Raw genomic sequence first — 19,749 nt, 5'->3', positions numbered from 1 at the left:
CTTATGGAAAAGCATTACTCCCATTCTGTACCCCACAATACGCCCCATAGGTGTATTATTTATTTTGTAAGAATAGCTTTTAATGAAGATTTTAAATATTCAACCTTTAAGTATTTTTACTTTATTATGTTTGTGACCTTTATTTTATTTTTATTTATTTGTGTATGTACCTTGATGTATTGTCAAAAGAGCCTTGCTGATTTGAATAGGTTTCATAATGTTTTGGAGAAATGCAAATTTAATATTCCTACCAGAGGTTGTAATGGACTGAATTGTTCTAAATAAAGTTTTGAAAAAAGATAATATTTCCTGTGCGTCAAACATATTTAAATTGCTTTGCTAACTTTCATGTATAAAAATAAAAAATATAAACTTTCCACAACTAAGATAATCAATAGTAACAGCCTAGGCTAAAAATCCTAAAAATAAAATGTAGCATGGACATATGAGCATGATAAAAAAACAAGTAGGAAGGGTCATTGTCTGCAAACTGGCTCAGTAATTGCAGTTATTAACCAACAGCCATATGCAACTGGTCATGAGGACTGAAGTTATAATCAATTATAATAATAGGCTACCTATTCAGGCTCACACAATGCAAGAGTCTACCTTAGCAACCACATATTTCTCTTTAACTGATATTAAGGAATATTTAAATTGAAATAAACATAACAAACAGAGAGAGAGAAGCTTTGTTTTCGGTTTTGTTTTTTATTTGTTCATCACTTTACAATTTCTACATGATGATGGAGACACATGAAACAAAATTGTACTATTACAAAATATAAAGTTATTACAAAATAGTTTAATTCAGTATGCAGTCCAGCAAACCAGATGAAATACTCACAGAGACACATATAGTCATTGTCCATGCCAGTGTTTTAGTAACCAAAATAAGCGTAGTTCTATGACATGAAAAAAAAAGTAATTGAATAAACATATTTTAGATCACGTAATGAAAGACTCAGCTATTCAAAAAACAGCTTTATTTGACCCACCCTCCTTCTCCATCAAACTAAACATGGTCATTACAGATGTTCAAACTATGGCGACCACAGATTTCAATGGTTCCATCTCTCTGGAAATGCTTGGCTGACTGAGCTTTTTAACAGCATCCCTTAATTTCACGGTGCACTTTTCACTGTACGCAATCCTGGGTCTGATCAGATCAGGTCTCTTCTTGTCATCCTGACTCTGGGTATGAAGACTCCTGCACAGCTTGTTCAAGTCCTTCATCAAACAAAAAGTCTTGCAGGCCCTCAGTTGCGGTGCCAGGTTTCTCGGCTTCTTGTGATGCTCGCCCAGCTGCACCACCCAGAACTTAGCTAAGTCGGTGGCGTTTTTTGCCTGGCTCGCCACCATGTTGAGAATCAGGGGGTAAAGGTCATGAGCCGCAGCTGGGATGGTGGGTTCTGGGAAGGTGTGGATGGGAGGAGAGTGGCTGGGCTGGGAAGAGGGTTGAGAACAGAGGGGTGAATTTATATACATATATCATTTTTTTTTTAAAATAATTTCAAGTCAGACAGCGGGAAATCAAATATTAATATAACAAACAACTTACAATCTCCACCTGTGGGCAGACAATAAGAACTCTGGCAGCCTTGGCCTGTTCTGTAAGCCAGCACATCGGCCCCAGCTCTGCGATCTTCCCCTGCTGCCACATGTCGACCACCACGCTGCAGCCGCCGTGCCACTGCAGGAACTCGGCCAGGGCCACCACAGCCCCCTGGAAGGCTGAATTCACAGCAGGGTACACCACGAGGACAGGGACGGGAGCCACCGGAGTTGTAGGCAACCTTTTGAAACTCAATGAGGTGGCAAAGTTGTTTCCACAGCTTTTATCTAGAGAGTAAGAGAGTATTGATAAAGAGATGTTAGTTATCTTCAGTACCATGCAGCAAGACAAATATTTTACATAACCCAGAGGGGATTTCCTGTTTGTGATGACATAGATACATTTCAGTACTTCTTTCATCCAACCTTCAGATCTACAGTAGTATGGGAACTTGCAAGAGTACAAGACTTTTAGCCACAAGAATGGTTAAAGCTTTAGCTCTTTTGCAAGTTGACAGAAAGGGTCAGGAAGCATTTTGCAAGTTATAAATATTTTGGTCCAGTGGCTAAATAAGGACATATCCAAAGCATGTGTACAAGATTGGCAAGTGAGCCCAGGCATCTGTAGTGAGGATTTTCTTCCTATTCATCATCTGCAATTTTGGTGGCTATAATGTAGCACCTCTTCCAACTAAATGTGCATTTGAAAAGTGTTATATTCACAGATTATGAAGCAGGAACTCAGGATCATCAAACCGGCCAGTCCTCCAAAAACAGCAACTGTTAAACTGGTGTAGTTGACATTAGCAGGGTTGCTTGAAGAGGACTCTATAAAGTCTGCACGGAAAAACACATACACACTAAACATATTCCTCATTTTACTTCATGTTATTATATTGAGAGTGTACAGTGGTTGACAGTGGTGTATGTAATTGTGGAGTCTTACCTAAAGTTGTAATCTCAACTGCGGGGAAATATTTTAAAAAGTATTGTTAAAGATAGAATTATCAACATCTTCGTTGTAAAGTTCTGTATATTGTATACACATACACACATCACGCACCAGCAAGTGAGATTGCTCACCTATAGGAACTGTAGTTGGCTTTGATGTAACCCCTGAAGAAAACAGGAAATACGTATTAAACATTTTAAACAACATGAAATACAAATAAAATAGCTATCAAAAAAGCAAAAATAAAAAAATGTATACATACTTGCTCGACGGGGTATTACAATAGTGGTATAGTTGTAAGAGGGGCCGCTCTCGGTCGGAGGCAATGGGAGATTGGCAGCTTGGATGAGATAAGAGCCATAGCTTGCCTTTTGTAAGTGATGAAACCATATCTGGATTTGAAGAGATGACAATCATTTCAACCTCACATACTCTTCGGTATGCCTTTCATTTCAGTTCATCATTTCCAATCGCTAATTCAACACACAGAAATGTATGAGTCAAGATTCCATCCATTATACCCTTTCTGATCCATTGAGGAGTGATGTTGCCTTAGCGAAATCAGGGTTGTATTTACAGTGGTATGATTCCCCTTGAATTACAATCCGAGTGCCTGTGAGATATTTATTACTAGCTGCAAAGAGACAGAACATGCCAGAAATGTATTTATTTGTTTGTTTATTTCAGTTAGATAAATCATCATCACACATTATCTTGGTTTACAATTCACAATACTGAGAGGGGAAAGCAGGAAAAGCAAAAGCTCATCTAGTCCCGCCCCGTGATCCTGCTGTCATGAAAGGTGCGGGGAATAACTCTGAGGAGCAGGACCCAAATGCAGACAAGGACACAGAGTAAGGTTTAAAAAAATATTTAATGAACAAAACGAGAAAGCAAACAAAAACCAGGGAACGGGAAACAGGTACAGGGTCCAGGTAAAGACGAGGGGAAAACCTAACGCGGGTGGTGGAAAACACAAACTTGGGAAACTATAACAAAATAAACAAAGAAACGATCAACAAAACACAACGCAACACGGATAGCGAACACGATCATCAGAAATAGGTAGCCAACCAAGAGAGAGACACGAACAACGAAATAGCAATACAGTCTGGCGCCGGATGTGAGCCACATCCGGCTATTTATCCAGACGGTGATGAGGAGATGAGCCATAGCTGGGCTGAACCACGCCTACCAGCTCCGACAGACAAACACAAAGGGAACGATACAAGCAGGGAGAAACCGACAGAGGGAGACAAACTCACACAAAAGGAAGAGGGAAGAGACTGACAGGACCAGAATCCTGACACCTGCCTGACTGAAGACAGTTTGTATAAATAATAAGTATATTGTATTCTCTCCTCCTTTTCTCATGTTTACCCTTCCACACAACAACACAACCCCCCCCCCCCCCACACACACACACACACACACACACACACACACACACATACACACACACACAATTAACCCCTAGTCCCCGCCAACTATAACACAACTCTGTACTGTATGTGCCACTGTTTACCCATCATTTATGTTGTGTCATCTAATGTTATGTTGCAGCAATAGAAATAAAAAATAAAACACTTTTCAGTTTTTCTCTCTAGCATTAGGTGGCTCTCCCTGTCACATCTTATATACAAGCTTTTGATTATTATGGTTTCAGCATTTCATGTAACCTGTATTTCTATGGAGGTTGTTTTTATGATTTTTCTATGATTTCTTTTGGGGATTCTCACTTTAACACACTGCATTAAAGCCCCTATAGAAATGTGGCATTTTTCATAATGATTTCTAAAATGATAGGCTACTTCTTTGGTGCAGTACCTTCAAATAATCAGGGTGCCTTGTATTTTATATTTTGAGTGTACGAGGTAAAATATTGTATTTCATATAAACATTTCTACCTTTTGTTTATAGTGCTATCACTTACAAACAAACAAAAGTCCTGTTTGTCAAGTAAATAAAATAAAGAGTGGCAAATCTCATCTGTTATTTAATAAACAGCTTCCATTGTAACAGATAATCAGTAATAATCAGTACACGGCATGCTAGTATTTAAGTGATATATTTAATAATACTAATTGAAGATGCTATGTCGGAGACATCTGGACGAAGATGCTATGTCAGAGACATCTGGACCATCTTACTGTTTGGTTATGTAAAACTGTCTTAAAGTCAACAAAATTAAGTGGATTTATATGTTTCCATGTGGATAAAAATAAAAAAGTGTTATCTCCTACCATCAATGTTGATTGCCCAGCTTATGTTCATCATAACCTCTCCCTCCACTGTCACCTGCTTCACTCTCAGGGCCTCCAGGAAAGATGGGGAGTTCTCATTAGAGGTAGGAGGGAAATCTGGAACAAGAGACAAGAACTTTATAATGTGCATATTATTATTCTGAGATTTTATCAGATGCTGTCTGACAATTCAGCAGTTGAAATGCAGCCTATTGTACTTTCTGTTACACTTCTGGTAATACTCAATGAAAAAAAACATTATGTTCACACTTACAAGAATCTGTAAAATGTGTGTCAGATATTTTACATTTAATGTCTGTCTTATTTTTCATATTGAATACAATTTTATTTCAATTTACTTATATGATCATGGGTGACATATAGAGCAAATGGAATTTCCACTTTGTGTCATTCTGCCTCATTTTCCATTTCATGCAAAAGATTAAAAGCTTTGGAGAATAAAAATAAATCAAACAGTACAAAATAGATTAAAATAATGATCTCTGCCTTTGCCAACAAACACTGTTTTGGATCAGACCCCATAGTTGCTTTAAAACCCACATGAAAGAGGTCAGAGTCCTTATCCAGCAGTGGTGGAAGAAGTACACAGAGCTTTTACCTAAGTCAAAATACCACACTGCAGAAATACAGAAATACAAAAGTATTAGGATCTAAATGGACTTTAAGTACAAAATGCAAAAGTACTCATCATGTAGGATAAACCATTTTAGAATATTATAATATCAGATTATATTTATTGATAGATTGAACTTAATATCACTTTAATGTTACAGCTGATAAAGGCGAGTCTTACTGTATTTACTTCATATAGAACTGTGTAGCTTACCAATATATGTTATTTCATTTGTTGATAATTTTTTGTATTAATAATCTAAAGTTACCAAATAAATTTATTGGAGTAATAAGAACAATATTTCTTCTGAAATGTAAAAGTATAAAGTAGATAAAAATGGAATTACTCAAGGAAAGGACTACTTTACCACTACAGCACTTGAGTAAATGTTACTTAGTTACTTTACACCACTGTTATGAGTATGAATATATTAAATAACTTACCGTAAAATCCACGACACTCCACTTTCTGCAAAGAAACCCCAGACATAGATAAATCACTTTTGATTTGAACTGAAACAATTAATTAAGCATGAAGCATGAAGCATCCAAAGTGATCATTTACAATCTCATGTGCTGTCCCCTGGGTCGCGACATAGCAGAACAAGATCAGCGTGGCTCCCCACATCATCGACACCTGTTGGACCTTTAAAAAAAAAAAGGAGGATTAGATCAAACTAATAGAGAAATAGAGGAAACGTTTACAATCCAGAGCATCTGGCTGGCTGCTCACTTGCGGTGCGCTTGAATGAGCTGTCAGTTAAAATGACACACCGGGTCTGTCCGTCACTTATAAACGCAGCCCTCTAAGCCCCGCCCACTGGAGCTTTTGCTCGGGTTAACTAACCGACGTAAGGTCGGAACCTCCGGTTTCAGTGGAAAAAATAGGTAAGGTCTGCTTTCTTCTGTTGCTTAACCCAGTTGCTAACGTTTGCGTCGGTATGAGACTACTACCACACACCACCTCGGGCTAAATTTAGCGTAGTTTTCAAAGTTACATCCAGTTATGTCCGTGTCCTGCTGTGCATTTCACACGACGTGAACACTAAATCTTAATAAACGTGACGGTTAAAGTCCCGAAAACGTCTCAACGTCGCTGCCAACGTCAGACCAACCCCCAATGAAGATGTTAAACACACTTTACACGTGTTTTTTAAGCGTTTGAAGTTTGTTTTAACGAAGCAGAAGTGTGTCTAAAAATGTAGCCAGGTCCTGCAGCAGACCGTTAGACCCGAGACTGCTTTACACTGATAAGCAAACGGTTGCGACATTTCTCTTTCCATGTAAACATTCAATTCAGACTAACTCAGCAGAACAAGTTAGTGAAACTTGGAGACACCCTGCTGTTCCCCACTTGTTGTGAATGTGTTGATGTTTCAGTTTATGAAGTATTTACTGGCATTTCAGGCTGTTTGTTGAGTTCAGCTTGTCACTGGTGGTGAGTGACAGCCCTGACCTATATATTCCTGCCTTGTCCTGAATGCAAGGACTCCACTTTCTTTATGGAGTGAAACGCACTACAGAATAGCCCTTTAATCAAATATTTGCAAGATCAGAGAGTTTATTGTAGCCTTCACTCTGTAACATTTTACACACTTACTCTCTCTCACACACATGCATGCAGTCAAAAGATTTCCTTTTGCACCAGAATGATCACATTCCCTTTTTTAACCTGGCCTGATTGGGTCTGAGGGATTTGATCTTAGGGATTTATTTGGGTATATGACTTTCTTGTGGTTGAGACATGCATGCCAAATAACCAGGCTCAAGGTCAGGTCGTTCAAGTTATTCATTTAACTGCCTGTAAATTAAAATAGTGAGATTTGAGAGAGACTATGAAAAGGACAAATTGTGGCTAAAGTAATAATCACTAAAATGTCAACCAGAGACCTCTCTGTAACCCAGAATTTGCATACCGTCAGATATATTTGAATCCCAGCTTCAGTTTCCACCCTCAAGTACATCCTTTTATGTTTGTTATTGTGGTTTACAGTGAATGAAGACACCCCTCCCAGAACCAGGATGTTGTCTTTGGCCATGTCAGGCCAAACTGGAGCCCGACGAGTTGTGTCTGCGACTCGAGGGAGTATTATGAGGGACAGCAGGTGCTTTTCTACCCGTTTGCTAGAATTTGTCCCCAGGATAAGAAAGATGGGCCAGTCCATTTCCTGCTCCCCCTCCAACAATTACAGACACTTTAGTGCCTCCGCTGCTCATTTGAATGCTTCATCTTCACCTGCAGCCAATCAGAAAACACCGTCCTACAGTTATATCATTGTTGGGGCAGGGTCCGCTGGCTGCGTCCTTGCCAACCGTCTCAGTGAGGATGCCCATGAGTCTGTGCTGCAGCTGGAAGCTGGGCCTAAGGACATGTTGCTTGGCAACATACGACTCTCATGGAAGATCCACATGCCAGCTGCGCTGACCTACAACCTCTGTGATGACAAGTACAGTAGTTCAATAATTTCACGTGAAATATTTTGGTGCTGATGCATTTCCCTAGTCATTCTACACACTACAATATTTACAAGTGTGTACAAACACAACAAACTTCAACACATATGTAGAAAGCGTGTAACATTTTGACCAACAAGCCAACTCAAAATGCTTTGTCACAGTCTTTGTTAATATGAAAGAAGGAAATCTGCTCTGTCATTACAGAATTATTCATTTATTATTATAATTTGAACAAATTAATCATCCATGTATAAAATTGATGCAACAGTGTTTTTATATCAGTCTCAATATAATACCATATTATTAAAGTTGTTTTCCAGGACCGGTAAGCAGACCGATAATGGTTCCATTTTGATACTATACTGTACTTCTTTTCTTTTTCTCCTCAGATATAACTGGTACTACCACACTTTACCTCAGGCTCACATGAACGACCGGGTGATGTACTGGCCGAGGGGTCGTGTCTGGGGTGGGTCCTCTTCACTCAATGCCATGGTGTACATCCGTGGACACGCTGAAGACTACAACCGCTGGCAGAGAGAGGGGGCCGAGGGCTGGGATTACGAACACTGTCTGCCGTACTTCAGGAAAGCTCAGTGTCATGAGCTTGGAGAAAACAGGTACTTAACAAAAACATCTGCAGGACTTTTTATTTATTTGTCCAGCTGTTGGCGTATCTTTTGACTTTTGTTCAAATAATTTTAGTATGCATGAATTGAGGTTAAAGGGACCCCTTACTCTGGCAGTGCTAGTTGTTCAGTCCCACAGAATCACCAGGCTTGAAATGCATCCTGGGTGGTACATTTAATGTAATGTAAATATGCATTAGCTCAGTGAATATCTTAACACAGAGAACCTGGCCATATGAGCATCGAAGGTTAAAAGCTGTGCGTCACCAATCTAATTTTAGTACAAGAAACCGGGAAACATGCAAATGAAGAAAGTAGATGTCAGCTCAGATATTATCATGCTTGTTAAAACTAGGATGGTAAAGACTTGTGCGCTCTGGAAACAAATATAACATTCTGGGAAATCCATATCAGATGGACGTGATGCGTGTGTCTGTGTTGCAGAGAAAGACAGACGAATTAGATTTCATCACGTACTATGTAGTGTAATTTATCAAAGACTGGAATTATTACATCATGCATCCACGGGTAGCTTAACCCTTCGGTGTCAGAGTATCAAAAGCTCTAATTTGACAACATTTGTGACTCGGCTGCCATTTTTTTTCCTGCTTCAAAACTGATCAAGCACCACCTCAGCTTGCATGTGTCGCCCAGCACTATGTCACTTTGTAGCTGGGATTGGTTGGAGGTCTATTTAATTGCTTCCAGAGGCATTCTCATTTTGGCATCTGTATTGTTGATAATGCTCCTTGGAGATCAAATGCACGCTTACAAATTAGTCTGGTGATGCCAGGCTACAGAAAGGTACCACTGCTGTTCATGAAATGTTTAATATCGATGCAATATTGATATATACTATATTCCCATGGGCCGATTGTTGTGACCGAACTGCTTTCATCTTTGTCACACATTAAATGTGCGTCTCTTGTGTGTACTGAAGGTACCGGGGAGGCAGCGGACCTCTTCATGTGTCTAGAGGGAAGACCAACCACCCTCTTCACAAAGCTTTTATTGAGGCAGGGCAGCAGGCAGGATACCCCTTTACTGATGACATGAACGGACACCAACAGGAGGGCTTGGGCTGGATGGATATGACCATTTATAAAGGTTAAAAAAAATACTGTAACCGATAACCAATGATTGATTGAAACACATGTAATTAAAATGCAGTATTTATACATCCCCGTACAAACTCTATATATCATCAACCTCTCACTGCCCAAATCTGTCCAGGAAAGAGGTGGAGCACAGCCAGTGCCTACCTGAGACCTGCCCTGGGTCGACCGAACCTGAAAACAGAGGTACGCTGCCTGACAACCAAGATCCTGTTTGATGGGAACCGTGCCGTGGGTGTGGAATACACACAGAAAGGAGAAAAGAAGAGGGTAAGACGGATATAATTTTGAATAATGGGAAAAAGAAAATTATGCTGTGAAAGGTGATATTCATTTTTGAAAAATGATCTAAAAAAGTAGCTAACAAAATTGAGGTTACCTTTCTCCGACGTACTATTCACTTACTGCGCATGTCTTATTGTTGTTATTATCTAAATACACTGTAACTATTGGATGTATTGGCTAAAATTCTTTAGCAGTCTCCTGAACTCTCCCTCTACATTTTAAACGTATTGCCATCAAATATGGCGCAGATGTCGTCATTGCCCAAAGGATGAATCATAATGACTTTGGTAACCTCCTGACTATTCCTCCAGAATTTTCCCTTGTCCAAAATCAACATTTATTGTTCAGACCTTAAGGGTTCCAGACAATTTTATATAATATTATCTAATGACTTTGATGGCGCCCTGACTCTTCCCCTGGTGCCACCATGAGGTTGACAGTTCCATGTTATAATTGCCATTGTGACTGCTGGGGAAAATCCCATTGCCACGAGCATGGATGTAGACTGTTGTTCACTGATTCACTCGTCAGTTTTTCTGCTCTCTCTTCAGGCGTTTGCAGATAAAGAGGTGATATTAAGCGGAGGAGCCATCAACTCCCCTCAGCTTCTCATGCTGTCTGGGGTGGGAAAGGCTGATGACCTGAAACAACTTGGCATCCCAGTGGTTCAGCACTTACCAGGTACATTTTGTGCAGTGAGAGCCTCCCTGGCCTCCAGGCTAGGGACAGCCATGGCCAGAGGCAATGTGTATTCAGGTTGTGTGTCCGTACCATAGACTGTAGAAAAAACGTAGCATGCCCGTCAAGGTCCATTCTTTCAACTTGATCCAATCGTTGTCATGGAGATATGACCTAAAAATACTAGAATGTTTTTTTGTAACGAGCCCAGGATCAATAGGAATTGCTCTGTTATGAAACATGCCCCTAGTGGCCACTCGGTGAACTGCATTTTTTGTCACTTCCGTATTGGATCAACCAGGAAATTGCTGTGGTCGGGGTTTGGTCCGTACAGTACATCCATCCCATTCTTGTGAATGTAATATCTCAGGAACGCCTGGAGGGAATGTCTTCAGATTTGGTACAAATGTCCACTTGGACTCAAGGATGAACAGATTAGATTTTGGAGGTCAAAGGTCAAGGTCACTGTGACCTCTCAAAACACTTTTTTGGCCATAACGTGAGAATTTTTTCGCTAATTATGATATGATAGGATAAAATGATGACGGTGATGGTATTTACGCATCCAACTTCACAGTGACATCATAATGTTCTGCAAAAAGGCTTTTCCATTATTGGAACAGATGGTTGGATACTGAACTGGTAACACTAATGTGGATACTGTGGTGATTGTTTAGATCTTTTGTGCTGCTGTGTTGCAGATGTGTGTAAAGCATTCATGTTTCAATTGATTCAAAGTCTTCACTACATATATTATGTAGGTCTAGACAGACATGAATGTGAACTGCAACTTGACTGTTTAGCATAGGCATATAACCGCAAGATGGTAAATCTAGTTTTAACAATATAAGCCTTTAATAAGCCTCATTTCAACAAACACCAATACAGACTGATAGAGTGAAACATGTCCACCTCTTTCATGGTTAGACTTATATTGCATTATATTATAATTACTGATATTAATGCCCCTCTTGTCTCTGTCGTTTCTCAGGTGTTGGCAGTAATCTGCAGGATCACTTGGAGCTGTACGTCCAGCAGCAGTGCACTCAGCCCATCTCCCTGTACAAGGCCCAGAAACCTTTTCACATGGTCAAGATAGGCCTGGAGTGGCTAACAATGTTCACTGGTAACCAAAACACATTCTCCCAAGTGTTATACAAAATAATGAATTTCTGTTGATTTAAATCACTGAACATGAGTAAATATCACTTTATTATCAAATGTTATCAATACAGGAAATATCAGTTATGGACAGGTATGGGTTAATATCTGGATCTTAAAACATAGAGATTGTGAAGTTTGAAAAACAACTACTTTTCCTCATTAACATACAGATATTCACAGCACGGTTTTCCAGATGTAACTCAGCTGCTTTCCTCCACATAATAATAACCAGCCAGATGCAACGGAAGCTTTATGGTGGTCACTGCTAGTATAACAAAAACTGACTTTTCTATTTAAAAAATAATAGAAAGACAGGTTGCCTATCTTGCAATTACAAAGAAGAAAAACACATAATACAACCACTAGACAGCAAACTGTCTCATCTATAACAATATTCCGTTTTTTATAGGTTTTACAAGAGTAAAGCTCCAGATTTCCGATTACAAGTGAAAGTAGCATAACCGTCAGTGACGATCTGGGCCGACAGACCAACCGCTGTCAGCAGCGTCACTAGCATGGCGGCGTATTTACATCTAACCTGGGAATGTTGCCACAGACACACAGATTGGAATATTTGGCAAAAGGCGATAAGAAGTGCTTTCATTAGTGGGTCATAGGATCAATCACCATTGTTTAAACTCTGATAGATAGGAACTTAAAAGACAATTAACTAGATGAAAATCTCACAGAGTGAATTTTTAGACACGTGTTTAACGTTGTGAATTCAAACAAAAACTATTCATTCTAAACAGTGATTAGGTTTAGGCATCAAAAGTACATGGTTATGTGTTTGGGGAAAAAAATGGTGTTTTGGGTTAAACTAAGTCCGTTTGTAATTAAATTTCACTTTCACAAGTGACGGAACACAAGCACACCCCGGACCGCAGACTCCTGCATTGAAGTCCATTGTGTATATGACCCAAACATCCGCCCTGACCTCCACCCTGAGTATACTACATCCTGACTTCCAGAGAACTTGCTCTGAACATGTAATATTGATGTGGATGGTTCAACACTGGAGTCAGGTGAAAGCCTGGTGCGTCTCATACAGACATATCAACATTTTTTTCCCGTTGACACAGTCAGAATGTGGGCATACCTCTTAATTACAGACACAAGCTAAATACGTGTGTCACAGCACTGGTAAGTCATCCAACACACCAAAAGACAAGACAGAGATTGAAATATCCCAACGCACAATCTGCCCATACAAATCACCAATGACACTCATAGTGTGAGTTTAAAGTTACTGTTATTTGTTTTTGAGTTAGACAAGTCAGACGCTGCCTGTCTCATGACACCGTGCCCCATCATCTCACTAACCATGATGACTGTGCCCTAGGCTATGGAGCAACAGCCCACTTGGAGAGCGGAGGGTTCATCCGTAGTCGGCCACACATCACACACCCTGACATCCAGTTTCACTTCCTACCCTCTCAGGTCATCGACCACGGGCGAGTTGCCTCCAAGATCGAGGCGTACCAGGTGTGTGTTTAGCAAAAGCTGGCCGCTTTTGTGCAGGTAGAAGATGTGATGGTATCTTTATTGAGACAAACGTTTTTTGGTTTTGACTTCACGCTCCTCGTGTTTGTACATGTCCATTCTAAAGTGAGGTTTTTGTTGATGTGCTACAAAAGGCTTTGGCTCGTTTGTTTTGGAAGAATGTGTGGGTTTGTTTTATGAGTTAATGAGTGCATTTCGTGAATTTCAAATGCTATAACATTTGAAATGGCGTAATGCATCTGTAGAACTAGAAAAGACAATAAATCAGTTGTTTTGAAAGTGTTAAGTGAATGTAGGCACACTCAAAAACATGAAGTGATTCTTAACACTTTGGCCAGTCGAAGTTCTGGAGTTTTCCGAAATTACAGGTTTTTGAGGGAACTGTTCTGTATCCGTTTGGTTGCTCCTGATGCAACACAACAGTTTTCATTGCACAAAGAAGTTTTAAAGTATATGTTGTGTCATGAAGGGATTTCCTCACCTCCTCAATCTAACCATACAATACATATGGCCTTTAACTCCTGCATGTACACAACTTACCACAGAGATGAGCCTCTATGTTTGTGGTTTAGGTTCATGTCGGACCAATGAGAAGCACCAGTGTCGGTTGGATGAAGCTAAAAAGCGCCAACCCTTTGGATCACCCGATTCTGCAGCCAAACTATCTCTCCACCGGTAAGATTCAGTCACTGTCAAGCACCAAATTCATCAAATATTTTGAGAACTTCCCAAGAGAGCATACTTTCAGAGACCTGCTCAGTTCCCGTCCCTCTGAAGGCCTAGCTCATTTTGAAGGATCATTGTAATTTGAAACATTTGTACTTACTGTAACTCTGAGTAAAACATGTATTCGCTCAAGTATATCTCAGCAGGAGTCTGGAGTTGGGTTGTATGTAAAACTGCCGATAATAAAGCCAGTTTTTGATTCTCCTCTCTCCTCTAAGATCTTGATGTTTGGGAGTTCAGGGAGTGTGTCAAACACTCCAGAGAGATTTTTACCCAGAAGGCCTTTGACCCATTCCGTGGTCCCGAAGTCCAGCCCGGTCCTCAGGTCCAGTCCGACGCCGACATTGACGCTTTTGTACGACGAAAAGCTGACAGCGCCTACCACCCATCCTGCACATGCAAGATGGGCTCCCCATCCGACCCGATGACAGTTGTCGACTCCAGCGCGCGCGTTCTGGGGCTGGAGCGGCTGCGCGTGGTAGACGCTTCCATCATGCCCAGCATCGTCAGCGGCAACCTGAATGCTCCGACCATCATGATGGCAGAGAAGGCCGCTGACATCATCAGAGGTCGCCCTCCTCTCGTCGACCCGGGGGTTCCCGTTTACCGACCAGCGACACTCGAGACGCAGAGATGAACAGAGAAAAGGAGTAAAGGGTAAACAGTTCACAACACAATCCATTATTAGGCAACAACAGCAGTGAACAGCTAATTGTGGGTTCAGGAGCTGATCATTCTGCTCTGGATCTGATATTGTAAGTGAATAATGTGAGTGTGTTGTCTTGTTGACACCCCTGATTTGCACACACAAAGTAACGTCAGTGTAAGATGTGAGTCACAGGTTAACAATAATAATGAAGGGCTGATGTATGCTTTCTACCTTTTATGGTCTTATTTTTCTATCCTAAATTACATTTCTTAAATAATCTTAAAGCTAATGTGATGAAAACTTCCTGCCTCATTGTTCCAAATTAAATTAAGACATGTATACGGTCAGCAGCAAGCTGGCACATTATGGCACTGCATGGTTCCTGGGAAAGATGCTAGACAAAGGCACTGTGAACGTAATGGAAATTTGCTGTTCACAATGTTTGCCTGGCGTTACCTTGTTACCAAAGAACAATACATCAACTGTGACATGTTTGTGCATGTGTGTAAAGAACACAAGTCTTTCAAAGTACACACCTTCACAAAACAAGAGACTTCTCTGACATTAACGGTGATCTAACCCTCCTTCTAATGGATAACATTTCAACCACACTTTGTCATCCGTCATCCCACCCATAGCGGGGTTTCTGGTTAAATTCTACGGCGCATTAACTGCTTTAAATAGGCCATTAGTTTTGCAATGAAAAAATTCAATGCCTGTCAAAATACTAAAACAACTATATACTCTAAAAAGTGAATCCACTAATGAAGCTTTTCATTTCAGCCACAGATGAGCCAAGTTCGGAGGAAACTAAGACTACTAGAAAAATATTTTTTATTTTCTCCTCTGCCTTTGTAAATTATATCTCTTTATCAAATGCTGTTTACAGCTGCATTTTGCGTGCGTGCGTGCGGTCTCACTGTTGATCAGCAACATGTTTCATGCAGACCGTTTACCCAAACAGCCTCAGCAGCACCTTTTTTGTTTTGTCTGTTCTGTCAAATCAGTCGTCTCCAAGGTAACAATCCTCTTCCTTCCTGAAAACGTGCTGATTCCACTACTGATAAAATACTTTTGTCGTTGGTGTGTTGCACACAATTAAAATCAGCAAAGGGGCTACAATTACACATAGGTTTGATTTAAATACGCTTTCAGATAATTATTATTTAATAATAGAGATGTGCAGAAACTTTAACTATCAGATGATGCTAATATGGAATAGGTAGTGGGAAAAAGTTATAGTAGACTCACCTGCACCCCACTGGCATTAGTGCAGCTCACAGCTTTTAGTTGCCTCTTGGTTCAGGACGATATAGTAGCTGTTTTATTCAAGTAGCAATACATGCAGATTGCTCATTATATCTGGCTAGTGTAGGTCTTGTGTTAAAATACTCTTGATGTAATTAATACACTGAAAGCTTTTAGAAACTAAAAAAAAAAAAGATGTTAATGCTACTCTTGTGTTTATAATGTTTTCTGGATCTATTGTGGATGTTTACAACGAAGCTTTTGAAGATGATTGTGTATAACAAATATCATGCATGCCTGTAAAAATGTGAATGATTGAATATGGCCTACAGTATGTCACCGATGTGTTTGTTCAGTGCAGCCATGACTGAAACACAATGGTGCTGAATACACTTTAGAATCAGCTTCACTGAAAATCATCCTCAAATTCATACATGAAGTATTGATTTAAATTCAATTCACCACGTTTTTATTATCAGCCAAGTGCTAGAATGAACTCTAATGGTCTTAATCTTTGCACTACTCTATGAAGTATTTCTATTATAGTGACAATTATTGTTTACATTATATGCAGTGTTGTACAATATGACTTGAACGTTTAAATCATTTGGGTCCTAATGAAGGAGTAACACAAGGATTTTTTAAGGGGAAATGATTGTGAAATTCTAAACAGCCTTTATGTTTGCACTTCTTAATTTTTTTTTCTTGTATCGACTGTGAACAAACACTAGAAACCGTCCTGACCTTTGTCCTCATGACTTTATTCAGTGATCCTTAGAAAAATCCTCAGCAGGTTCATTGTCAAGAATTCAGATGTACAAAACAGGGTTTTTGTTTTTCCTTGGTACAAAATCTATAAGGTACTAGTAATTATGCTACAAAGTAGATAGAGGTATATTTTTTAATTTCCATACAACAAATGGGTAGAAATCTTCATCACTTACTTTTTACAAACACTATACAGATTGTTTACATTGTTGTCATTTCACGGACATCTGTAAAGCAGTGGAACAGTAGAAAAAAATAAAGCTGTCAGTTGCGCAACAAAGCTTTGTGTTGTTTTTTTGTCACGATGGTTCTCTGATAAAAGTCTAAATTTTGATGCATTTGGATTCTTTTACTGTGAATAAGCAGCAGATGATTATTTATTTCTGGTGTTGTTGGCATGTTGGGAGCCACAATGTTTGGTTTTATGGACTCTTACTGTGGACTGACAAGGTTATGCTGTGTTGGCCAATATAAAATAAAATCAGAAAATCAGAATCGATTTTATTAAAACAGTGATGTTTTTAAAACCAATCAATGATAACACTGAATGACATGATTTTTAATTTAAAAAACGGTTTGATCTTGAAATTCGTATTTGTTTCTCCCATCTGAGAAACCATTACAGGTTTGATCCCCATGACAACCAGAGTGTCAATCCGACCGGGTTTACCACCTGCAGCACTTATACACGTTTCAGTTTACAGCATGTGTGTAATATGGCTTTTGATGGCTTTTCTTAATTGCTCTAAAATATGTTTTTAAAAATGAATCTGATGTTGGTTGTGTGATTTCACTGCTACACAGTCACATGTCAATCAAACACTGAGGTGACTTGAGATTTTGGAGGTGTGAGTCTGCATCTCCGATCATTTAACCAATCAAAACACAGAATTTTGATTCTGATTACTCACTGCAGAAATGTTTACATTATAAAAACTTAAATATGTTTTCAGGTTGTTTTTTTTTCATTTTGTGCAAATGCAGCCTTTGCCACAGTGGCCCAGACACGTTAACCAACACACCCGGATAGTTACAGAGGTAATTGAAATTTGTTAAACACAACTTTACATGCAGTTAGAAAATGCATAAGTCATATATATCAGCTGTATTGGCCACTAAAACCTGTATAGATACAAAGGAAATGGTGCATTTACAGTACATATGAAGAGTATTCCAGATACCAGGTTAAATTAACCTGTATGTGTTCACTATTAGGTGTAAACAAGAAAAAAAAAATGTAATATTGGCATCAATCCTTTAACATTATTGTAGACAAGAAATGTTATACCCTTCAACAACCTAAAAATGGAATAAAATCGTCATATCAGGAATAGTATTTGAATATTGATGTGCGTGTAAATGCACTTAATGATCCCCTGTTTTGGTTTAAAATTTTGAGGAGCCCTTTGATTGCAAAGATCAAATATGTTGCCCTGACAACAGTGCTTAGATTGAGGAAAAACGAGAATGTCCTTCCAGGACCCAGTGTTGCTTTGTAAAAATTGACCTGAAGACATTATTACAGTTGGCAGTGGTAGACAAACAGTGGGTCGTGTAATTCTCCCTTCACAGACGGCAGCTGTTTTCAAACTGGTGTTGGAACTAAAGGGGAAAAGCCTACAAATGAAAGGCAACAGCTGACTTGTATCATCTCACTCCAAAAACACAAATACCCGGGAATTATATGTAGTCAAGAGTGTTTCTGTTGTGGCATGCAGATGGTGACAAATTTGCAAATGTGTCCTCTTAATTGCATTGCTGCTAAGAACAGTAGGTGAAACCAATTGAATGTGGTGATGTGGAAAGGAACATAAATATGGAAGCAATGTTTTTAGATGCTTGATTTGAGACTGGTTGTAGGATTGTTACCAATACCGTATTGATTATTTATCAGGCAGGAATCTCTGTTTGTTTTCTGTCGCATGCAGCGTACCAGCAGTCTTGTCACAACATACTTTAGTGACATACAGGAGTATAAACTGTTGTTTAGCCATATGTGAGCGCTCAGGCCGTTTGTCTTATTTTCATAACTCCACGTTCAAATAGCCTCGAGTGGGTCAGAGTAAGCAAGTGTGACTGTAATCCTATTTTTTCCTTTATTTTCAGGGTGTTTAAAGAAATGAAGTTTGTAAAATGGGTGTAAGTTTAGTGTCTGTTGTTGGTATAAAAGGGGACACACCTAAACACACTGTCTGTGTCATACCAGTGAGCACATGAAACAGAAGGATATGCCTGAGGAAACAGGTTTTTTTTCAATGATATGTGATTTCCTTTTCAAGACGAGTACCAAGATTAACCCTGAACCCAGCTCAACCTGATAATCATTCTGCACTGGGCTTATCTGAAATAAATGAACAAAAAATATAATATATGTGTGTTAATCACCATTCTTGTGTTATTTGAGTCATGGAGGCCAAAATGTAATGGAAATAACCAGCGTCTGTTCTGTATCATGACCACTAAAGGTTAAAGTCACACATTATATATACATGACATGAAACTCAACTGAAAACAGGGAATCATTGGATAGCCAAAGACATTTTCCGGGAGGATAAAATTCAGCGTTGCAAAAGCCATCTTCCCTCTTTGAGACATCACTGTGTTTAAAACATTTTCTGTTCGGCTCTTCATATTGAGAGGACAGTGTACGATTCATGGCCTTGTTCACACACACGATTTTAGGACAGTGTAGCAGAACCATGACAGGCCAAAGATCTCGACATTGTTCACTCGATATGGATACAAATACAGATTGCTATCATTATATCAACTTCCAGTATTTTACCAAACTGTCCGGCTTTTAGCAGCTAGACTATATCCTAACTATACGGGCTGACTCTGCAAAGGTTGGCAGGTTATTCTGCAGCATAGAAACCGCTGTTAATAAAAAAGGAGTATCCTGAATTCCTGCTAAATGACAGGCAGGCTGGCGAGTAGATTGATTCAGCCATCCGTTTCTCTCATCTCTCCTGCATTTCCATTCTCCGCTCCACAGAAAGAGAAAACAAGGCACTTTGTTCTCTTATCCATCCATGTTTAACATTTTCTGTCCTGAAGGGTGCTCCTGAACAGACACATCCTCTCACTGTGGAAAAGCTGTAGAGTTTTAATTGAAAAAACCTAAATAATCCTGTGTGAGCCGCTG

General features: G+C 39.5%; 2 protein-coding genes across 2 annotated transcripts; one reads left to right on the top strand and one right to left on the bottom strand.

The window, feature by feature from the left end:
* Positions 1-1,038: 1,038 nt before the first annotated feature.
* On the bottom strand, positions 1,039-6,010 carry il17rb (interleukin 17 receptor B; the record flags this gene model as incomplete). The annotated part of the gene is made up of 6 exons (XM_083920567.1): positions 1,039-1,446; positions 1,562-1,842; positions 2,278-2,391; positions 4,750-4,866; positions 5,827-5,851; positions 5,948-6,010. The coding sequence occupies 6 exons, from the start codon at positions 6,008-6,010 to the stop codon at positions 1,039-1,041; spliced, it is 1,008 nt and encodes a 335-aa protein (XP_083776693.1).
* Positions 6,011-6,228: 218 nt separating this feature from the next.
* On the top strand, positions 6,229-16,785 carry chdh (choline dehydrogenase). The gene is made up of 10 exons (XM_083920204.1): positions 6,229-6,270; positions 7,376-7,829; positions 8,229-8,459; positions 9,409-9,575; positions 9,702-9,853; positions 10,420-10,549; positions 11,538-11,672; positions 13,053-13,195; positions 13,786-13,888; positions 14,158-16,785. Exons 2-10 carry the CDS (start codon positions 7,405-7,407, stop codon positions 14,574-14,576), a joined length of 1,905 nt encoding a protein of 634 aa, XP_083776330.1. The 5' UTR covers positions 6,229-6,270; positions 7,376-7,404; the 3' UTR covers positions 14,577-16,785.
* Positions 16,786-19,749: the final 2,964 nt, after the last annotated feature.

Source organism: Echiichthys vipera (assembly GCF_963691815.1).
Source record: "Echiichthys vipera genome assembly, chromosome: 9".
Classification (NCBI taxonomy): Eukaryota; Metazoa; Chordata; class Actinopteri; order Perciformes; family Trachinidae; genus Echiichthys; species Echiichthys vipera.
This window is presented reverse-complemented; position numbering and strand designations above follow the sequence as displayed.

Excerpts from the sequence above, each read along its gene's own strand:
- chdh (XM_083920204.1), top strand. The coding sequence starts at position 7,405 with ATGTTGTCTTTGGCCATGTCAGGCCAAACTGGAGCCCGACGAGTTGTG. Across the intron at positions 10,550-11,537 it reads AGTGGTTCAGCACTTACCAG|GTGTTGGCAGTAATCTGCAG; the intron begins GTACATTTTGTG and ends GTCGTTTCTCAG. Across the intron at positions 13,889-14,157 it reads GCCAAACTATCTCTCCACCG|ATCTTGATGTTTGGGAGTTC; the intron begins GTAAGATTCAGT and ends CTCTCCTCTAAG.